General features: G+C 42.8%; 1 protein-coding gene across 3 annotated transcripts in view; it reads left to right on the forward strand.

Moving 5' to 3' along the window:
- ncam2a (neural cell adhesion molecule 2a) overlaps positions 1-18,795 on the forward strand; it is a 242,583-nt gene extending 223,788 nt beyond the window's left edge. Inside the window, exons 16-17 of one of the 3 annotated variants that reach the window (XM_085801099.1) lie at positions 4,805-5,009; positions 15,529-18,795. In XM_085801099.1, coding sequence (XP_085657225.1) covers positions 4,805-5,009; positions 15,529-15,643 — 320 coding nt within the window. In that variant the 3' untranslated portion in view covers positions 15,644-18,795. Of the gene's footprint in view, positions 1-4,801; positions 5,010-5,440; positions 5,509-15,528 lie in introns of those variants that run through there. The other 2 variants (XM_085801090.1, XM_085801082.1) reach the window with 2 other exon arrangements.
- The last annotated feature ends 1,044 nt before the right edge of the window (positions 18,796-19,839 follow it).

The following is a 19,839-nucleotide window of genomic DNA, read 5'->3' on the forward strand; positions in this document are numbered from 1 at the left end:
CACAATGTTAAATAATCATCCTGGTATATAAATTAATGAACAAACAAAACTGTTAGTCATTGCTTTCATTTTTGTTTATACGAGGACAAACATGCACTAGTGAAACGTCCGCTGTGTTTCTCGCCAAAGCTAATTTACAAAACTCCCAGAAGAGCCTTAAAAATACAGCCAGTAAATCCTAACGACGAGACTCATTTACTAATTTAATTTCAAATGAAAACATGTCTTTTAATACATAAATAATTCAGTTTTACTCTTGAGGAAAAATACCCTTTCCTGAGCAGGACGATGAGATTCCCATGCACACGGTGCAGCAGCAGCAGCAGCAGCAGCAGCGGCAGCGGCAGCGGCGGCAGCGGCAGCAGCGGCAGCGGCAGCAGCGGCAGCGGCAGCGGCAGCAGCGGCGGCAGCGGCAGCAGCAGCAGCAGCAGCAGCAGCAGCAGCAGCAGCAGCAGCAGCAGCAGCAGCAGCAGCCGCGGCCCTGAAGGCCCTGCAGCAGTTTATCACTCTGACCTGTGCTCGCTGCTTTTCACAGACACTGTTGCTGCTTGCATCAGACTGAGTGCAGGTGATGGTTGACCTCTATTTTCTCTCCCATAGAGATGACCTCATTACTTCTCCTCACTCTCCCATTATAAATCAACTATAGGTGACTGTATGAGCATTTGCTGCACATACATGCAGCCAGTTATCCCCAAAAAATGATATAACGATGCAGGTTTATTGTATTTTTAGCTTTATTCTGTACAACGCGCTGCTGTTTCCCTCACATCATGAAGTCCTAGCTGTTAGGAGACATTCTGGCTGCTAACTTGAAAACAGTTTGACTGGTGTCCGCGCACATGTTTGGCCGTGTTTCATCTTTGTTTATTAAATTTAAAAGTTAAGCCGCTTTTCTTGTCTTAATTCCTCTCACAGAGATCTGAGCTGCTTCAGGAGGGAACGCGTCTTGTGTCTGGCTCACAGAGTGAAATCTCTGGCTGGAATATAGTGAAAGCAGGAAAGACAATATTGAAGCGTTCCCTTCAAAGACGATAAATCCCTATCTTTGTCAAATCTCTGCATCTGTAGTCCTCCATTCAAAAAGTCATAAATACACAAGGGCATGCAGCAGTCAAGAGAGAGACATGACTTTCACTTGAAGAAAGAAATTATTTTTGGAAAAGTTCTCAAATAGATTTAATATACAACATATACAGCTGCTGAATCCTTCATGACCCCAAACCTGAAGGTCATGTATTACAACAAGAGAGGAGAAGAAAAGAAAGTCTAGATATATACAATACAAATACAAATCTGTGCAGAATGACAAGAGGAGAAAACTCAACATTGAAAATCAGAAATCACAACAGTGGTGGAGGAAATGACATTCAAGAAAACACATTGGCATCTTGCATCCTTTGCATGTGGGTGTATTTCTGTCAAACACGAACTCCTCTCTGGTGAAAATTAGCCAAACTAAATCGAATCAAATGGCTGACAGAAAGACTACAAGTAAACAAGCGTGTAATGTATCAATCCAACCTCAAAGTGTCAGGCTGCTGCTAAACACTTTAGAGTAATACTCCTTATCGGATGGAAGTCTGATGTTTATGGATTTCACTCTTTCAGACTAAGAGTTCTCGCCGGCTCCCCACAAAACGGCACTTTAATAAAAATCTTTACTCGTGGAAACGTCTTGTATTTTGAAATGTGGTGATCCTAAGTACCGGTACCTTGGACAGTCCATCAAATGAGAAAGATTTCTGTTAGCTTTCAATTTAGGAGAAAACGCCTGCACTTAAGCCGTTTGATTGGGGGATTTTATTTTGAAATCTTTGGCATGTGAAGGATTTGTGTGCTTCCCTCTGTATTTGACTCATTGTTATCAGTAGGCAAAGTGCTCTGTTATTTTCAGTGGATGTGATAAGAGACAAAGGTTTTATGTGATATGAAGATGTAAACATGGATGAAAGCTGAAGGCCACGGCGGTTTGATGATGAGAAAGAAGTAAAGTATGGTTTAAAGAAAGTATTCTTCTCCTCTGCAGTGTGTGTGAATGCTCCGGGGAGAGTGGAGAGGTGTTGTTTACCACTCCTCAATCTGTGGCTTCAGCAGCCAAATTAACTCAGATAAACTTTCAAAAGGTGAGATACAAAACAGTAGCCTGTGGCGCTGAGAAAATATTGATCCACTCTACAAGCTTCAACTCCCATATCCCCGGATTCACAAAAAACGCAAAGTGTTTTAATTAGAGTTCCTCTTTGCCACAAGCAACTCTCTCTGGCTGGCTCTCTGTTCTGTTCTCTCTCTCTCTGAGCTGTTGACTCGCTGCCAATCTCCTTTTGTCTGCAGTCTCAGCTCCGAGTCAACAACAAAGTCACCAACATGAGAGTCATTTGGGGTGGTGACACGCTGCTGACAACTTCCAGTGTGGTTGCAGCGGTATTTGGAGGCTCGCATGTTTCCGTTGTGTTGGCTCAGAGCGGCTGCACTCCGGATTTGAACTCAAACAGCGACTTGGAGGTGAAAGCGTCGCCTCCTGGCTTTAATTTGAGGGTGTTTGGAGCCGTAATGAGGAGACGCTGCTCCGTGGTTTAGAGTGGGACTTTGTGTTGCGACTTCTACTCTAGATCTGAACATTTGAACAAAGGTCAGGACTGTGTCTCGGCCTCTCCTGCACAGTTTTGTTCTGAAATTGTTTGCAGCGCCTCGAACTTTATGAAAATACAATACTGAAATCCTTGGAGAATGAGTCAGGCTTGGTTAAAGGCATCATGTTGCTCTTAACTCTTTGAAAACAACTCTGAACACTGTATTTGACATTTTTATTTTGTGTTGCAACAGTGTGCGTGTGGTTTTTGGAAGTTTAGTGAGGAACTAAGTGGATGCCACAGCTTTTTAAAATACCCATTGGCCTTGGTAGCGCTGCTTGACTTGAGTTGTTTTCGTGGCTCAGTACTTCTTACCCTCATCCTGACTTGTTGATTGAGACCAGGGTTACACGTGTATTCAAAAGAGATGCAGAGCAGTGATTTGTGTGTATAATTACTGGGCTTGTGCACAAATACCACTCTTTATCTTAAATGTACAGTATGTAGGTGGGAATGTGCTGCATTCAGCTCACATTGACTTTGTGTTTGGAGATGCTGTACGCACTCCAGTGTCTCCCGGTAGCTGCACTCATGGTCTTATCCTCCTTTTTAACTGGAAGGCTACTGAACACCCATATGAGAGCGCTCTTAAGCAGGAAAGTTCATTCATTCTCACTCTTCCCCGGCTGATTACTCCTGGCAAGGTCTGACCCCCAGCTGTCAACACTGATCCTGTAGTGGATGTGCAGTTTGCTCGACCCCCAGGATCACTTAAGGCCACAGCTCTATTCAGCCCAGCTCCCCGGGGGAACCTCTCCTTACTGCACCGCCTTCATTTTCTCATTACTTTCAATTGAAAGCGGCCAAGCTGCTGCTTGTCCCCGTCTGAACCGGTGGCTTGATTTGTTTTAAAGTGGTGGCATGCCAAGACAACATAGTTCAACTTTCAGCTGAAGACACTTCTTTTTGCCTATTTAGTGCTGCACACAGAGGCTGAGGCGTCGGCATGGTGATGCAGTGGAACGTCACTGTGTGCACTGACCTCTGCAACACATGTTGACACATGATAGAAAAGGTAGAGCAGAGTCTGAGGCCCATTAAAATCCTCACACTGCTGTTTATTGAAGCTCTAAAAGGGATAGTTCAACATTTTGGCAAATTGGCCCATTGCCATAATCGCTATAGTCATAGCAGTAGGTTCATTACTTTTAATTGTCGGTGCAAGCTATTTTTAGAACGGCGGAGCAGAGCCGCGAGCTGCTCAGAGCTACGCTACGGAGGCTAATGGAATTTCTTGGTTTCTCTCATCAAACTCATCAAATACACAATCCAACAACTCCACAACGCTCTGGTGGACAAGTTGTGACCTGCACATTCACCACGCTATGAGATAATAACAGAACGTTACAAGATGGAGTTGTTTTTGAGGTAAATTCATGCAAAACCGCTGATGCACGTTGCCTTCAGGGACAGTTTTTCAGCAACCAGTCTCTGCATTTACCTCGAACCCCCATTAGAAATCCCATGAGCCTCCGTAGCGTAGCTCTGAGCAGCTCACGGCTCTGCTCCGCCATTCTAAAAATAGCTTGCACCGACAATTAAAGGTAACGAACCTACTCCTAAAACTATAGGGATTATGCCGATGGGGCAATTTGCCAAAATGTTGAACTATCCTTTTAAACGGAGGAAGCTGCAGATCTTCTGATCTCCGTCTTTCCCACTTGTTTTTGAGCACTAGTACTACAGATCCCCTCTCACTCTTATATTTAAGTCGTTCAAACTTTTATTCTATTTGCTGTATATTGAAAAAAAAACGTAGTAAGAATGAAATTGATTTATTTCAAGGGATATTTGGTGGATTCACACTGATAATTGAGATTCTCCAGCGAGGATTGAGGCGTTGTGGATTAGAACTTATCTACGTGTTGGAAACTATCCAGATGGCTCCAGAGGAATTCACTGACCTTCGAGTGTTTCTCAAAGTAACCCCGCTGAAAGTTTTCTGTAGCCGGTGTGCTTTAGTGTGGAAGTAAGTGTCTCTTACTGTACTGTACTGTCTATCCCCTGTGTATGGCTGCACGGGGAGATGGAGGGTGACCTTCCTGGTGAAACCCCCACCACCTTAAATGCTCCACCTTTGTCTTGTGTACTATACAAATCAAAATTGCTAACAGTGTTTTTTTTCCTCTGTGTGGTGTTTGTCTTGCGTGTGTGTTTCACTGCCTTAGCAGAATCCCTGTTCAGCGGCCTGGGGCTGGGGGCGGTGGTGGGCCTGGGCCTGGGAGCGCTGCTGCTGCTGCTGGTGCTGGTGGACATCAGCTGCTTCTTCCTGCGTCACTGCGGCCTGCTGATGTGCATCACGCGCACACTGTGCAGCAAGAAGACGGCCACGAGCGGCAAGGGCAAAGAAATGGAGGAGGGCAAGGCTGCCTACCTGTGAGTTCTGTTCTTTTTATATTCTTCTTTTAATTTTGTTTTTACAGAAACATTAACCTTTGCTTTAACCTGTACGCAACAGTTATCAATATCTGTCAGTCACCAGGTCATTCATGCTGCTGTGGGTGTATCTTGTTGCTTGTGGGTCACTCTGAAACTACAGATTTTTCAGACCTAAATGAATATTAGGTACAATAACTGTTCACCAGCTTTAGAGAGAGAAATAATTACCCTGATTCTGAAACCAAGACAGAAAAAAGTCAAGGATTTTGACTCGAATCTTTTGAAACTTAATGTTTTTCTTTCTTTCTCTGTCCTCTCTGGCACCTTGCAAACTTTAATGAACAGTGAAGTGAAACTTTTGTCATGTACAGCCAAGAATCTTCTTACTGTGAATGAGAAAAGGAGCCTTCTTTTTACATTTACCATAGGTACACCTACAACAGCCGCCCAACCACCCTTTCAACCAGAGTATGTCTTTGATTATGTCTTTTTCACTCGACATCAGTGAAGTGAGTCCTTTGGGCATGCGTCGTGTGTCTGTGCGTCATCGTGACCTGCATGTTGTAACCGTGTTTGGTCTTCACATCCCATGCTGCCATAGTCTGTGTGTAACACCTCTGTGATCACATACAGTCACGTGTGCATGCAAACAGTCCTGTGAGTGACCCGACAAAAAGTCCCGTGCAGCGATTTTGTGTCATGGATGTCTTGGACGAGCAAACACATGCTTTAAAAGCCCCCCCCCCCCCCCCACTGCTACTCTATGAAATTTACAGTCCAATCGATTTTCAGATTCAGCCGAGAGACGGCTCCCACAGACTCTGATTCATTTGCCTCAGCGGTGCCATTTTTGTTTCAAAGCTGTCAGAGTGCCAGCTCAGTGTCTGGGCTGCAGAGAGAGGGCACAGGGAAAGAGAGGAGGAGGAGGAGGAGGAGGAGGGCTGACTTTTTGCTGAGTCACTAAACTCGCAGCTGAGTGACGGCCTGAGCAGACGGCAGCATGGACCTGCCTCAGCTCGCACCATGACGACGCTGTGGCTCGGCTGGACCCGATGCACGTGGTCCAGTCACAAAGCAGGAGAATGATGCACAGACAGCAGCTCTACATCTCTTTTACTGTCCATGTGATATTATCAGAGTTTGGCCCATCGTTTATATTGTTTATGATTTTTCTCCTGCAGCTTTTGTTGCTGAGACACAGGCACGGCAACACATAAACAAATGAATGTAATAAAGATTTTATTATCGTTGGTGGGCATTTTTACGCCTTTATATGACAGCAGCAGTGGAGAGAGGACGGGAAAGAGGGCTAGTACAGGAGGAGAGACGGAGCATGACAAGCAACAGAGGTCCTCAGATCGTCAGCCACCAGGGCACCTCAAAATCATTTTAGAGCAGACTCCTGTTTTATTTATTGCCAGAACAATAAAGTGTGTTTTTATGGTTGGAACAACATTGTATATGCCAAATAAAAAGGATACCTCTGTGTACCTCCATGAAGTCCAGGGACTTACAAGAGAGAAATTAAACGAAGTGAGAGCAGCCAGATCTGCAACATTATATACAAACAAACCTCTAATTAGGATCAAGCTCTAAAAACACTTCAGCCTGCTTTTCCCATGAAACTCAGTCTTCCTGTTAATAAAAAGAAAAAGAAATGCGTAGACATAGGTCACCATCAGGGTAATTGATGAACTTTATTGAATCACACTTTGATAGGGTTGATATCTGTCTTTTAAAGGGATAATTTAACATTTCTGCAAATTGGCCCATTGCCATAATCCCTATAGTTTTAGGAGTAGGTTCCTCGAAAACTTCGAGGTAAATACAGAGACTGCGCATCAGCAGTTTTGCATGAATTTACCTCTAAAACAACTCTGTCTGGTAACGTTCTGTTATTATCTCATAGCGTGGTGAATGTGCAGGTCACAACTTGTCCTCCAGAGCGTTGTGGAGTTGTTGGATTGTGTATTTGATTAATTTGATGAGGGAAACCAAGAAATCCCATTAGCCTCCGTAGCGTAGCTCTGAGCAGCTCACGGCTCTGCTCCGCCGTTCTAAAAATAGCTTGCACTGACAATTAAACGTAACGAACCTACTGCTAAAACTATAGGGATTATGGTAATGGGCCAATTTGCCAAAATGTTGAACTATCCCTTTAAGGTCAAGGTCAAGGTCAGGTTTATTTATATAGCACCTTGAACCAAAGTGCTTTACAATTAAAACAATTTCAATTACAGTTTAAACATCAGATAAAAACACAACATACAATAAAACTGTAATGATAAAACAATCGCTCAAGGGTTAAAAGCCAGGGAGAAGAGGTGGGTTTTCAATAGAGATTTAAATGTACTAAGTTTGGAGCTGTTCTGATTGGGAATGGCAGGCTATTCCAAAGTTTAGAAGCGGCGACCGCAAAAGCTCGATCGCCTCTTGTTTTTAATCTTGACTTCGGTATGCTGAGGAGGAATTGGTCAGCTGACCGTGATGTTCTACATAGAGTGTGGGGAACAAGCAGGTCACTTAAATAAAGGGGAGCCAAGCCATTCATGGCTTTGAAGGTCAACAATAAAATTTTAAAACTTATCCTCTGGCAAACAGGAAGCCAGTGGAGAGACCTCAACACTGGGGTTATATGCTCAGTTCTCCTAGTACTTGTTAAAAGGCGAGCGGCCACATTTTGGACTAGCTGGAGACGCTGGATAGAGGACTGGTCTAGGCCCACATACAGAGCATTGCAGTAGTCCAGCCGGTTGGTAATAAAGGCATGCACCACTTTCTCTAAGTCACCTGGGGGAATGTAGGCTTTTATTTTGCTTATTAATCTCAATTGGAAGAAGCTTGAGCTGACCACAGATGAGATATGTTTTCTAAATTTAAAAGAGTTATCGAGGTGCACTCCCAGACTTTTCACAGAGTTAGGCGTATTTGAGGAGATTGGCCCGAGGATGGGTTCATCCCCCAATGACAGCGGGGAGCCAAACACAATAAATTCTGTCTTGCTCTCATTTAATTTTAAAAAGTTTGATGACAGCCACAACTTGACTTTCAGACAATCAAGCAGAGGTTGCAATGCACCTTTGCTTTTAATTTTAACGGGCATGTATATCTGAACATACATGCCCGTTAAAATTAAGTGAATATAAATGTACTTTGTTACTGTGCACCCCGATGTCAGTAGTCTGAGTGTGAGGGTAAACCCTTCACACTGGAGATGTATTTCTCCTCAGTCTTTAACTCTCCTGGTTGTGGAAGCTGCAGCTTGGCGGGGAGCGGCCCCGTGCCCTCTCATCACCACACTGTTAACTTAAAGTCCGAGTTGGAGCGGCGCAGCCACGGACAGTGTCGGACGCGAGGGTGTCTCTCCGCTCAAGAGATCAGTCGGGACACGCTGGGCTTCAGAGCTTCCTCGGGAAAAGTTGAACGGCTCTGCTGTGTTCACAGTTGCCCCGGCGACACTAGAAGTCAATCCTCACCTCCAGTTTTAGAGCGTTAAATGTAAGCTCTCCACCGTGGGCTGTGATGTCAGCGGTCACAGTGAACAGACGGTGGAAATACCTGGCTGCACACCTCGAAGCTGGACCGGTTGACACAGCTTGATACTCTCGACTGTGAAATAGAGTCACAGATCTCATTTCTGCTGCAGAATCATATCCAATACGACAACTCAACAAATAGATGCTCTTGTCTGCTGGAGGCTGAGTGTGTAATCTTGGCTCTGCGCCCACTTTTTCCTGCATTGTCTCAAGGTGTTTTTCTTGATGCTCAATGTTGCTGATAGTCACCGTGGCAAATCCAGCCCCATCCTCTCAGTCAGTGATCCAGGAATAGATTCATGCACTTGACTGGCTCCTCGGTAACATCCCAGCAAGCACCTGAAGGACAGTCTTCAAAAAGAAAAGAAAAGATAATATAGCACCTAAACCAATGTTTCTAACTTTGGAAGAAAAAGCAACACATGAAACACGTCTGGAATGATCGCACCATGCTGTAATGTTCAGGTGACGCAAGTCAGGTCGGCGCTGACGTCTGTGAACAGTTTGTGGCTGTGTCAGACTTCGGGGGGTTAGATTAGAGGCTCAGTGACAGATTTGACTGGGAGCAGACCAGACTTTTGAGAATTGTCATCCTCTGATTACTCAGAGATGGAAATATTTAACAGAATGCTGTTGTACATATATATATATATATATATATAACTATTTTATTTCTTAGGCTGTAGCACCAAGCAGTTGGAGGAAGAAAACAACCCAAAATAAACCCCACGCTGTGTTGCCATTTAATGATTTTTATTATGACATTTCTGCACGAACAACGTACTGTATGGATGGAAAACATTATTACAAAAAAAAGCTGTAACTGTTTACTCAACTATAACTGTCTCAGGTCTTAGATATAAAACAAGCTGCAGCTGTTTACAGACATTACTGTCAGAATCCTTGAAATGTAGATAATCCTGAAATCAAACTTTTGTTTTGACTTTTGTACCTATTTGGTCAAAGTTACCACAGAGAAAACAAACTTTAATAAAAAAACTTCCCCATAGATTTCCCCACACTACAGTTTGGATGTTGATGCTGCAGCGTTGGTCTCTGATTGAGCCGAGAGTCCAGCTCTTTAAAACACATAGAAACTCCAAATTGCACAAATAATCATTGTTATTATGAATCCATTCAGGTTAGAAATACAATTCTTACTATTATTCTAGTGTTATTATGTTTGCCACTCCAACAATCAGCTCTGCATGTGGTAGGTAATTTCTAGCAATATTTTTGATTATAATGAGTGGAAATGATTTCTTATCACACCAAGAGAAGGAAACTTTTCTCACGGATTTCTGGGATGTGGTGTTGTTGAAAATGGCACAAGAGGCAAAGAAAATTAACTGCAGTAGATGGATGGTAACTACTTCAGTCAGCCATCCCTGATTAGATGCCCTACTTTAATTACTGCTTTCATGTTTTTTTTGCTCCACAGCATTTTATTATGCGAGCATGAGCATTTTCTCCTTTACTTTGTCTTTGTCATGCTGGTAAAATGAAACAAAAACACACACTATGATAGGGACGCAGTGGCCCAGGACTGAGGGCAGAAGACAGTTTGTGTTATTGACATGTACAGAACACTAAAGTTAGACAGCCAGGAGCAGCAGCTCCGCCGTCTGACTTTTAATTAAGTGTGATTTTGCACTACTCTCTCCGTAACAAACCAAATGTTGGTTATCTGGAGGAGCTTAAAGGGATAGTTCAACATTTTGGCAAACTGGCCCATTGCTATAATTCCTATAGTCTAAGGAGTAGGTTTGTTACCTTTAATTGTCGGTGCAAGCTATTTTTAGAATGGCGGAGCAGAGCCACGAGCTGCTCAGAGCTACGCTACGGAGACTAATGGGATTTCTTGGTTTCCCTCATCAAACTCTGTTATTATCTCATAGCGTGGTGAATGTGCAGGTCACAACTTGTCCACCAGAGCGTTGTGGAGTTGTTGGATTGTGTATTTGATGAGTTTGATGAGGGAAACCAAGAAATCCCATGAGCCTCCATAGCGTAGCTCTGAGCAGCTCACGGCTCTGCTCCGCTGTTCTAAAAATAGCTTGCACCGACAATTAAAGGTAACGAAGCTACTGCTATAACTATAGGGATTATGACAATGGACCAATTTGCCAAAATGCTTAACTATCCCTTTGGGGCGAGCACACCTGAAAACAAACATAGATGTAATGACCACAGGAAGTAGGAAAAGTAGCAGCCCATAAATCTGCCAGCAGCTTCGCCCTTGTGTCCTTGATCAAGACTTCTACTTCACTTGCTGTAAGATCCTGGATGACAGCTCTGATAAAATATGCTTGAGGAAAATAGAAATGTAAATGTAAAGATTTGGATAGGAGTGTAAACAAACTCCCCTGGGATGTGGTTTATACCCGGGGCAACCTAATTTATCTCTCTCTGAAAAGTAGGGATTGTAGTCAGCCTCTGTGGCCTGCCGTGGATGGGCCTGCGCTTAATTAACGACAGCGGAGGAAAGAACAAGTCGCTCCTGCTGTGCTTTGGTGTCGCTTAGAAGCTCGCAGATTACAAATAAACATCTGCATACTCACTCTGATATCTCCCAGCCCACCATGAGGCGCACACAGCTGCTGGCTCTCGCTGCAGAATCAAAGAGGCCTGTCAAGACCCAGTAGCATTTCTGTTTGCTTTGTAGCCCAAGACATTGTTTTAAGTGTGATGTCTGAGGTACTGTGGATGCATACATAAAGTATATATATACACAGCGTGCGTGTGCGCGGGGGCGATGAGTCATGTAGAGGTGAAAACACAGAACAACAGAACAAGTCGAGGCTTCTCTAGATCCATCCAGGTGACCTGCATCTGCTGACCTCACTGCAAGTGCCAGTCTCTAGCTTGTCAAGGCAAGGCATCTTTATTTATATAGCACATCTCATACCAAGGCAACTCAATGTGCTTTACATAAAGATAAAACATTTAAAAAAGGACAGCATAATATGTAAGGTCTTAAGAACTGGGATGATTGTGATCTGATCTCTTTGTAACTCAAACTTCTCTTTATTGCCAAAAACAATGACCTCAGTTTTTTCTTGATTCAACTGAATCAATTTTTAATGATAAACTCTTTAAAGACGGTGGTTGAGGAAATGCATTTGTGATTAACTTAAGCTGGTGTCCCTTCCTCTAAAAGATGAATAGATCAGCAGCCATAGGTTCCCATAGGTTGAGAAAACCTCCTCATCTGAGCGTTAAGACCAATCTGGGTTTGCATGAAGCTAATGGGACATGAAATTGGCTCCAACGTGCAGGAACTTTAACATCCACCAATCAACAGAGGGTAACCCCTCTGGTCAACTGCAACATTTGGTCTTAATAGGTCTTGGGCAGAAATACCACTCCCTTGGAGTTGTTAAACATCCAGTGGAGGTGTTTTTAAATCCTGCATTTTGAAATTGACATGTTTGTATGATAAAGTGGAATATAGAGACACAGCACCGAGGCTATCGATGAACGCAAAACACAGGCCTTTAAATAAAGAAATAACAGGGATGTAATTACTGAATTAAATGACTACACCTCTTATCACAGATGATTCATATCTAGTGTGTGATTAAATGGGGAAAGTTTCAACCCAACCCCTCTAATTCCCGGCTCATTCAGGAACATTTCATCTCATATATGTAGTTGGAGACTGAAAAAGCAAATGATCTTGTGTTTTATGGCTGAGATAAGGCAGCAGACTTTGAGTCAGAGGCAGTGATGGATGGACGGTTTATATTTCTCAGGCGAGGTGACGTACGAGCGCTGAATGATTAACAGGAGCTGGAAGTACAACAAAATAAGAAGCAGCATAACCCTGTGAACTCAGGAAATGAGTAGCCCTCAGCTAAAGTGTGTTTATCCTGGACAGACCGGAGCAGCATCGGCTCCACGTCTACTTTCTCTTCCCTTTTTCTAAGTGTCCTGATAGAATCAGAAACATACACAGTGAATGAACAGAATACTCGCTGCAGTGATGAAGTGAGACAAGCTTCTGCTCCACATTGCGTTCCTTTAATTAAATCTGTACCACTCCCAAAAGATCCACGGTACAAGAAGTGCTTTGATGTGAAAAAAGGGCTACAACTCATATTTTTGCCCTTTGGCGTTTATTGTTCTCTGTGTATTTAGGCGTGGGAGAGCATTTCTGCTGAAGGGCAGCCTTGAGAGATCCCCTGCTGAAATTTCTGCACACGGTTTTATTTCTAAAATGAACCGATGCAATTCAGTCAAGTGTTCATTTCACATGGCCCTGTGCACAGTTCCTATTTTTCAGAAATGAACGTGTCTCTGCAGGTCTCTCAATAAGTGTTTTTGGTTAAATCTTTGTATTTTAGCAGCTGTAGCAGATAAAACCGACCCTGCAGATGATTTATTTTAAATATGTGTACAAAAACATGAATCAATCACAACTCCAGCTCCTGTAACAGCTTAGAATGGAGATTTACACATGTTTCTTTTTTTTATTATTATGCAATCGCCTATAATTAGGGGACATTTTAAAAGCCCGAATGCAATATGACTGTAAGTAAGATGTGCAATGCAGATTAGAAATTGCAACTATTTAAATCATGCTGTGTCACTGCATTTTACTCAGGCAGTGAATTAACTATGAGGATAGTCTTTGTGCCAAATGCAGATGAGAGCTCTCATACATCATATTACTGGAATCGAAGCTGATTAGATTTTCATCATGTGGCCACATTAACATAAAGATAAAGCTGTGTGATGTCCTTCAGCTGAATTTCTCCAAAACTCACCGAGGGGCAGCCAGCCAATCCAGTGGCTCCTTCCTAATAACACATGCATGTGTCTATTATTTCTTCTTCTTTTTTCCCTTCATTCAAAATGAATCAAATTTAAAAGCTCAGTTGTTACTCAGGTCGACACTGGAAGGAGCAACAACAACTAGTCAGAGGAGCAAAGAACCAGGACTGTAATATGTTGATTAGATGTTGGTGATATTTTAGATCAATAGACAACATCTATTAAACCCGTGATGATCACTTGACTTCCAGTGAAACATATGTTGCATCCTGCGTCTTGGACACGTTTGTTTTCTACACTACAAAATGTGTTTTGCCAAATTAGTCTTGAAAGAAATCTAATTGTTGCCAGGATCATGTTTAACAGCAACACGGCCGTATTAACCTGTTGAAGGGCCTCTTGCCAAAAAACTTGCTAATGGGCCCCGGCCACCCTGCTCCCACCCACCCTCGCCATCTGTGCGTTTCCTCCATATCCAGTTCCCATCTGCTGGTTTAACACTGCACTGAATAAAGTTGGAAAAAGAATGGTCAGAAATGAAGGAGCAGATACCAAGACATCCTGACTTTTAATCCTTTGGTTAGGCTCCAAGGATGCTGCAGCCAGCCTACATTTCCCACAATGCAACTGTAGTAGCATTCCCGCCTGTTAAATACCTTTGTCGCTCAACATTTAAATCACAGGGTTTCTGTTGTGTTCCTTGTTGTCATGCGTTGACATATTTGCACAGACGTTTAAATCAGTGCTATACTGTATAAACACACGTTCTGTGCGTTTTCTCTTCTCTCTTTCACTGTTTGTGTGAATATGGAAGAGTGTTCCATAACGAAATGGCTCTATATACTGAGATATATACTGTACCTTAGTGATGAACATCAGCATTATAACCAATCTGATTAGAAAGAGCTGTAGGATACTTGCTGTGAATGATGTTTCAAATAAATAACAATAAACTGCTGGAAAAGCTCTGAATAACCTTCAGCCATCTAAGACCAGAATGCATTCGGTCAACACTAGATCTATAAGAACAATGCTGCCCTATTTTGAGCTGTTGGGTGCAGAAGCCCAAATAACTGAACAATAATCAAGACCGATAACATGTTTAGTTGTGACGAGTCATGTATCGGCTCCCGTCTGTCCTCAGCCAATAGAAAACTGATCAGATTTTAAGGTTAAAGCAGAAGTAAGCGATCCGGTCGTTTTGGCTAATGCTTCGTTCCAGGCAGGCTTTTGAAACCGTAAATTACAGCTTCAAGTCACAACTTACGACTTTGTAGCGTTCCAGGCAACCCACTCGTGTTTTTCCGACCTGTTTTACCTGTGAAAGTCACTATAACGGCCACTCGTAACTTCCGACCCGTGAACTCGTACCAGATCGAACTGGTACGACTTCACAGGTCGGAAAAACACGAGTTACGGGCTGCCTTGAACGCACCATAACGTCTTGTCAGCCGATGGAGTTAGCAGCCCCCGCCCTCGTCATGGATCTATTGGTCCTCGTCCCTACGTCACCACATTCAGGCGCATCCCTTGGCTGCACACACAGAGAGGACTGCCCCTTCATGCCGTTCTCTCTCCTCATTGGATAAAACTTGTAGGATACGAGAAAAGTTTTCTCCTCGGCTCAGAGCAGAGCAGATTGACTGACAGACCTGTGTTTCAGACCAAACACTCTATGTAAGTGATTGCTGTCGGAAGATATAACTATTTAAGACTTATATTAACACAAAAATATCGCTTACTTCTGCTTTAAGTCTCCAACCGTCCAGACCAAACAGAGAGTACATCCTCTAACCTTTTGTGCAGCCCTGTAGAGGCTGTTTTATTTAATATCCCTGCTGCCTATTCACTTAAATTATCTAGCTTTATTAATCCCAGTGGGGGCAACTCTTTTGCCCACCAAAAGGTCTGAAAGGTGATTACTGGAGGGCTTTAAAGCTGAAAGAAGTGATTTTGTGGGGCCCACACTCCTCTGTGGTTGTAATTCAGTTCTAATTCAGCTACTGTAGCGTTAGCATTGTGTCTGCGTCATACAAAAACATCCTCTTGGTGGTCATTCACAAGTCTGTGCTTAGCCAGTTCTATGTGTTCTTGAAGTTCCTAATAACGAAGCTGCTGACTGTACCCGCTGAAAATCTCACTCTAATTGTGTTCTTCTGTGTGTTTGTCTTTTGTTTGTCTGCTGTTTTGTTCCGACACCGCAGGAAGCTACCGCTGAAGGAGGAAAATGGAAAAGAGTCTCTCAAGCCGGATACGATTGAAATCAAAGTGCACAGTGACAACAGCATCCACACAAAGCCGGACGACAGCAAAGCGTAAAAATAAACAAACGTACAAAGAAAAAGGAAATATAAAAAAAAAAGAATTTAAAAAAAAATGGTCGGTCCCCACGCCACCAAAAGAACATTCGGATCATGAGACCAAAACCCAGAGAAACTACAACACTGGAAAATAGTGGAGTAAAATACCATATCTGTTTATAACAATGCCCCAGTGAAAGGCATATGTAAATACAAATAATAGAGAGAAAATAGAAAGGAAGAAAGGGTCAACCTTTTAGACACCTTGAGTGATAAATGTATCATGTTCTTATAAACATGGCATCAGTGGAAGGCTCTTGTTGATCAATGATTGTAGATTATTTTTTGGCTTTTTACTTGTCGCATTTTTGTTCTGTGTTTATTATTTTTCTTTTTTTTCTATCCCCATAAGACTTTCATGCAGCTAAATGGTGATAAAGAGAAATCACATCTCCAGCGGCCCTCTCCCACCCCACACCACACACTCTCTCACACACACACACAAACCCCAATGCAGGCGCAGAGCTCATACTGTATGTTAGCGTGGCCCTGAGCTGACTCTGCTAATGCTCTTCTTTTGTTTTGTTTTGTTTTCTGTCTGTCAGGGCGAGTGCATGGGTCCACCCCCTCGCTGCAGGAATATCACACCGATTTAAACCCAATCGCCTGCTGACATGCCTGAGTGTTACACTACAGCAGCCTTTTTATGCCTTTAACAGCCGAGCTAGGCATCTGGCTAATGAGAGGCAAGTGCTGTAGCGTTGTTTCACTCACAAAAGGTGAACCGCTGTCATGAGATCTGAGGCTTCGGGGGGGAAAGTGAACACATGCTCTTGTGAGAGGCATTCCTTCCCATTAATAATGCAAATTTATACCATTCTGGACCTAATTATGGATTATTGAGACAAATTTGGATATTTGACATTTGATAATTAATGTTGTCTGAAGGGCTGTTGTGGATTATAGTTAATGTTGCAGGAAAACAAGCTTGAAGAAAATCAAAAACAAAAAGAAAGAATGTGTTGCAGTCTATGGAGTTTTCAGTATAGTAATACCGCACATGTGCATTGATGTCACTGTTGGCAAAGCCTTTTATATTGACACTGGATATTGTTGACAGTCTACAGCTGTCTCATGTGCATCGATATGTTCTTCTTACTCATCTGTGTTCATGCAGCATTTGTTGCCAGAAGGTTAACTGTAATGGCAGCTTTTGGTATGCAACATGAGGAAAAAAAAAAGAAAGAAAGAAAGAAATGTGGTTTTGTGTGTCACACAAATGCCTTGAATGGCGTCATGTAATGGTATGCTATTTGCAAAAGCAGAAAAAAAGGAATGGTAACAAAGACAGCTGCTGACAAGAAATGGTTCAACATGTGTGCCATGTATGTTTTTGATGATAAACACGGATTCTTTTGTTCATCCCTGTGTCCAATCTGCCTCAGATGCATTTTCTCAACGCTTTATTTTTTTTCCCACTGAGTCTGATCGCTTTTGTCTCTGATGTTGTCATGTGTTGTACATAGGTGAAAAAAAAAGAATATTTTACAAAGCTTTTATGTAAATATACCCTAAAGGATGTGTCTTTTTTCAAAATGCAACAGGCTTTTTTGTGAACGCTCCTCAGATGAAAAGCTATTTTGGTTTGTTTTTTTTTTCTTCTTTTTTTTTCTCTTTATGTTGTGTTTTGGTCCAAAGTTCAGTGATGGTGTAATATTGCTTTTTCTTGTCATTTGCTTTCCCTTAAGAAAATCCATGCCCTAAGGCTATTTCGTGGCATTTCAATGGAGGCAGTAATTACGGCATTAGTGTGCCTTCTCTTTTTATTTTTTTCCCTCCCCCCTCGTGGCCCCGTGCCGCCGCAGCAGTGTAGGCTCCCATCATTTTTGATCACGACATTGCTGGGTTGTTGGGTTTTTTTTGTTGTTTTTTTGTTTTTTGTTACAGAACATGACAGAGGATTGACTTTTATCGTGATGCTGTGAATGCTGGGAAATGTAGTCGGTGGGTTCAAGTCGACAACACTGGACAAAAACAACTACCTAGTACAATTAGATGTCAGGTCGATGCTGTAAGTCTTCAGTACGCAGCACAGTGATGGGCTGCAGAAATCTGGTTTCAATGCCATGAAATGCATCATCACATGAGTGTGTGTGGGAGTGTGTGTGTGCGCATACATGCGTGAGTGGGTGATTATACTTGTCTACATGAATCAGGTTGCATGTATGTCTATTGAATGTATCTGCACATACTGTAAGTGAATTTGTGCGTGTCTGTGCCCATTTTTGATTTTTCACTCCCAATTACAAATAATCTACAAATGAAAGAGTTAAAAGACAAAATCTTATCATATATTTTGTTTATTTATATTAGATTACAGCGTTTCAGAGGACACTTTACAGCTCCATGATGCTTTACGCGGCTCTTCAAGTCATATAGGGTACGACGACCACATGCCAGGTATGAAAATCCGAGTGCTGTGAGTGCATAAGTGTTTCTCTTTGAGTGAGTCGGTGAGAGCTCTCATGCAGAGTTTCAGAGTGCGCTCTGATAGCTAAAACCTGATTATGTAGTTCTCGACAGTGATTAATTCCCCAGGCTGCAGCACTCCATGCATGTGTCTGCAAAACCACCACTGCCGCCCCAAATCCCCGCCCCTCAGGCTCCCATCGGTTTTTATCTCAGACCTTGTTGCGCTGGCTTTGTTTTCTCACAGCGAGCCCTTGTACCTGTATATCTCAAATGGATGGTCCTGCCATGGAGTGGTTCTGCTGCCTGTTACGATGACTGTAAATATGGGAGCACAGTGCCTGGAGGCTATACGATTTGTACATGTTCTTTTGTATTTGAATATGAGTCTAAAATCCCCCAAACCACCTCTCACCCCCCCCCCCCCCCCCCCCCTCCTCCTCCTCCTCTTTGTCCTTCCTCTGTCTCCTCTGCCATGCCTTTTTCTGTAGGGGGGTAAAACAGGTGTGTTTGAGCTCAGTGTACAGTATGTGTCCTCTTTGTCCCCATGCTCCTTGTGTCCCTTGGACTTTCCCCGCTGAGTTTGCTTCGTGCAGGAGGTGGGAACTATTGATGTCTCTCTGTACGTACCTGTGGAACACTTGTGACTCCTGTCATTTGCCGCTGTAAATAAACATGTCCTGGTAGAAGAGAGTGAGACAATGTCATTCATGTGGTTTTTCATTCTTCTCTTCTCTCTGGATCTCCAGTTTACAGGACCGTTGTATCGGGGAGAAAGGTGATGATAATCCTAGGGGCCCAGCGCCCAGTGGGGCCCGCAAAAAACCCCAGTAGTCTAATCTTTGTATGACTGAATTGTTCTGCATAAGACCCTGACTAATAGTAATGCTGCATTAGCATCAAAACAAAGTAAATAAAAAATGATAATACGTAGTCTAAGAAAAGTCAGGGGGCCACTTTAGTATTTTTTCAGGGGGCCCAGAATTCCTCGCAACGGCCCTGCCAGTTTATATGTGGTTTCTGAGCTACAGCAGCAGTGTAGAGCCAAAATTTATTCCTATGACTAATAACTCTCATTTATTCATAAACAGTCAGAGAAGTATGAACTCATCCGCTTATGTAAAACTCAAAATGAGGCATGTATTCTTGAAAGTTCAAGATAATCTAAAAAAAACAGATTCATTTTCACATTTGCAAGCAGCAAACATTCACTTGTAATGTCTGAAAAGTGTGCTAATGAGTTCAGAGCCCACCATGGTAATGAAACAGAGTTCAGAAAAGGTTGAGTGAGAGATTAATGAGTCATGAGAGAGTTGTAGAAAATGGGAAACGAAAGCTCGGTTTAAATTTCTCTCAATTTAAAACTTCCTTGTCTGCGCTCTGAGGTAATGTAACGCTGACCACCACGGGGGAGAGAAAGAAGATACAGCCATGAGATACTGATACTGGGTGAACATTTCATTATAATCCTCTGCATTGTAATGGGCTGTGCTTTAGTGCAGTGCAGTGCAGCCGTGTGATAAAAGCCGACAACTCCACAAAGACACAACTTTAATAGCTTTTAATTTTTCCGCTGTTGAAGTCAGCAGAGCTCTTTTTTTTCCAGAGGACAGAGCGCTATTTTCATCAAGGTCATTCTAAAACCTAGATTACTCCAAACTGCGATGCATCTTCTTCCTTGAAACAGTAGAAGAGCTTTAATGATAAAAAACCAGAGAGAGACGGAGAAAGCTTCGCTCAAAGGAG

This window comes from Trachurus japonicus, chromosome 2 (genome assembly GCF_045865225.1).
Source record: "Trachurus japonicus isolate A0001 chromosome 2, Traja_1.0".
In the NCBI taxonomy this organism is placed as follows: domain Eukaryota; kingdom Metazoa; phylum Chordata; class Actinopteri; order Carangiformes; family Carangidae; genus Trachurus; species Trachurus japonicus.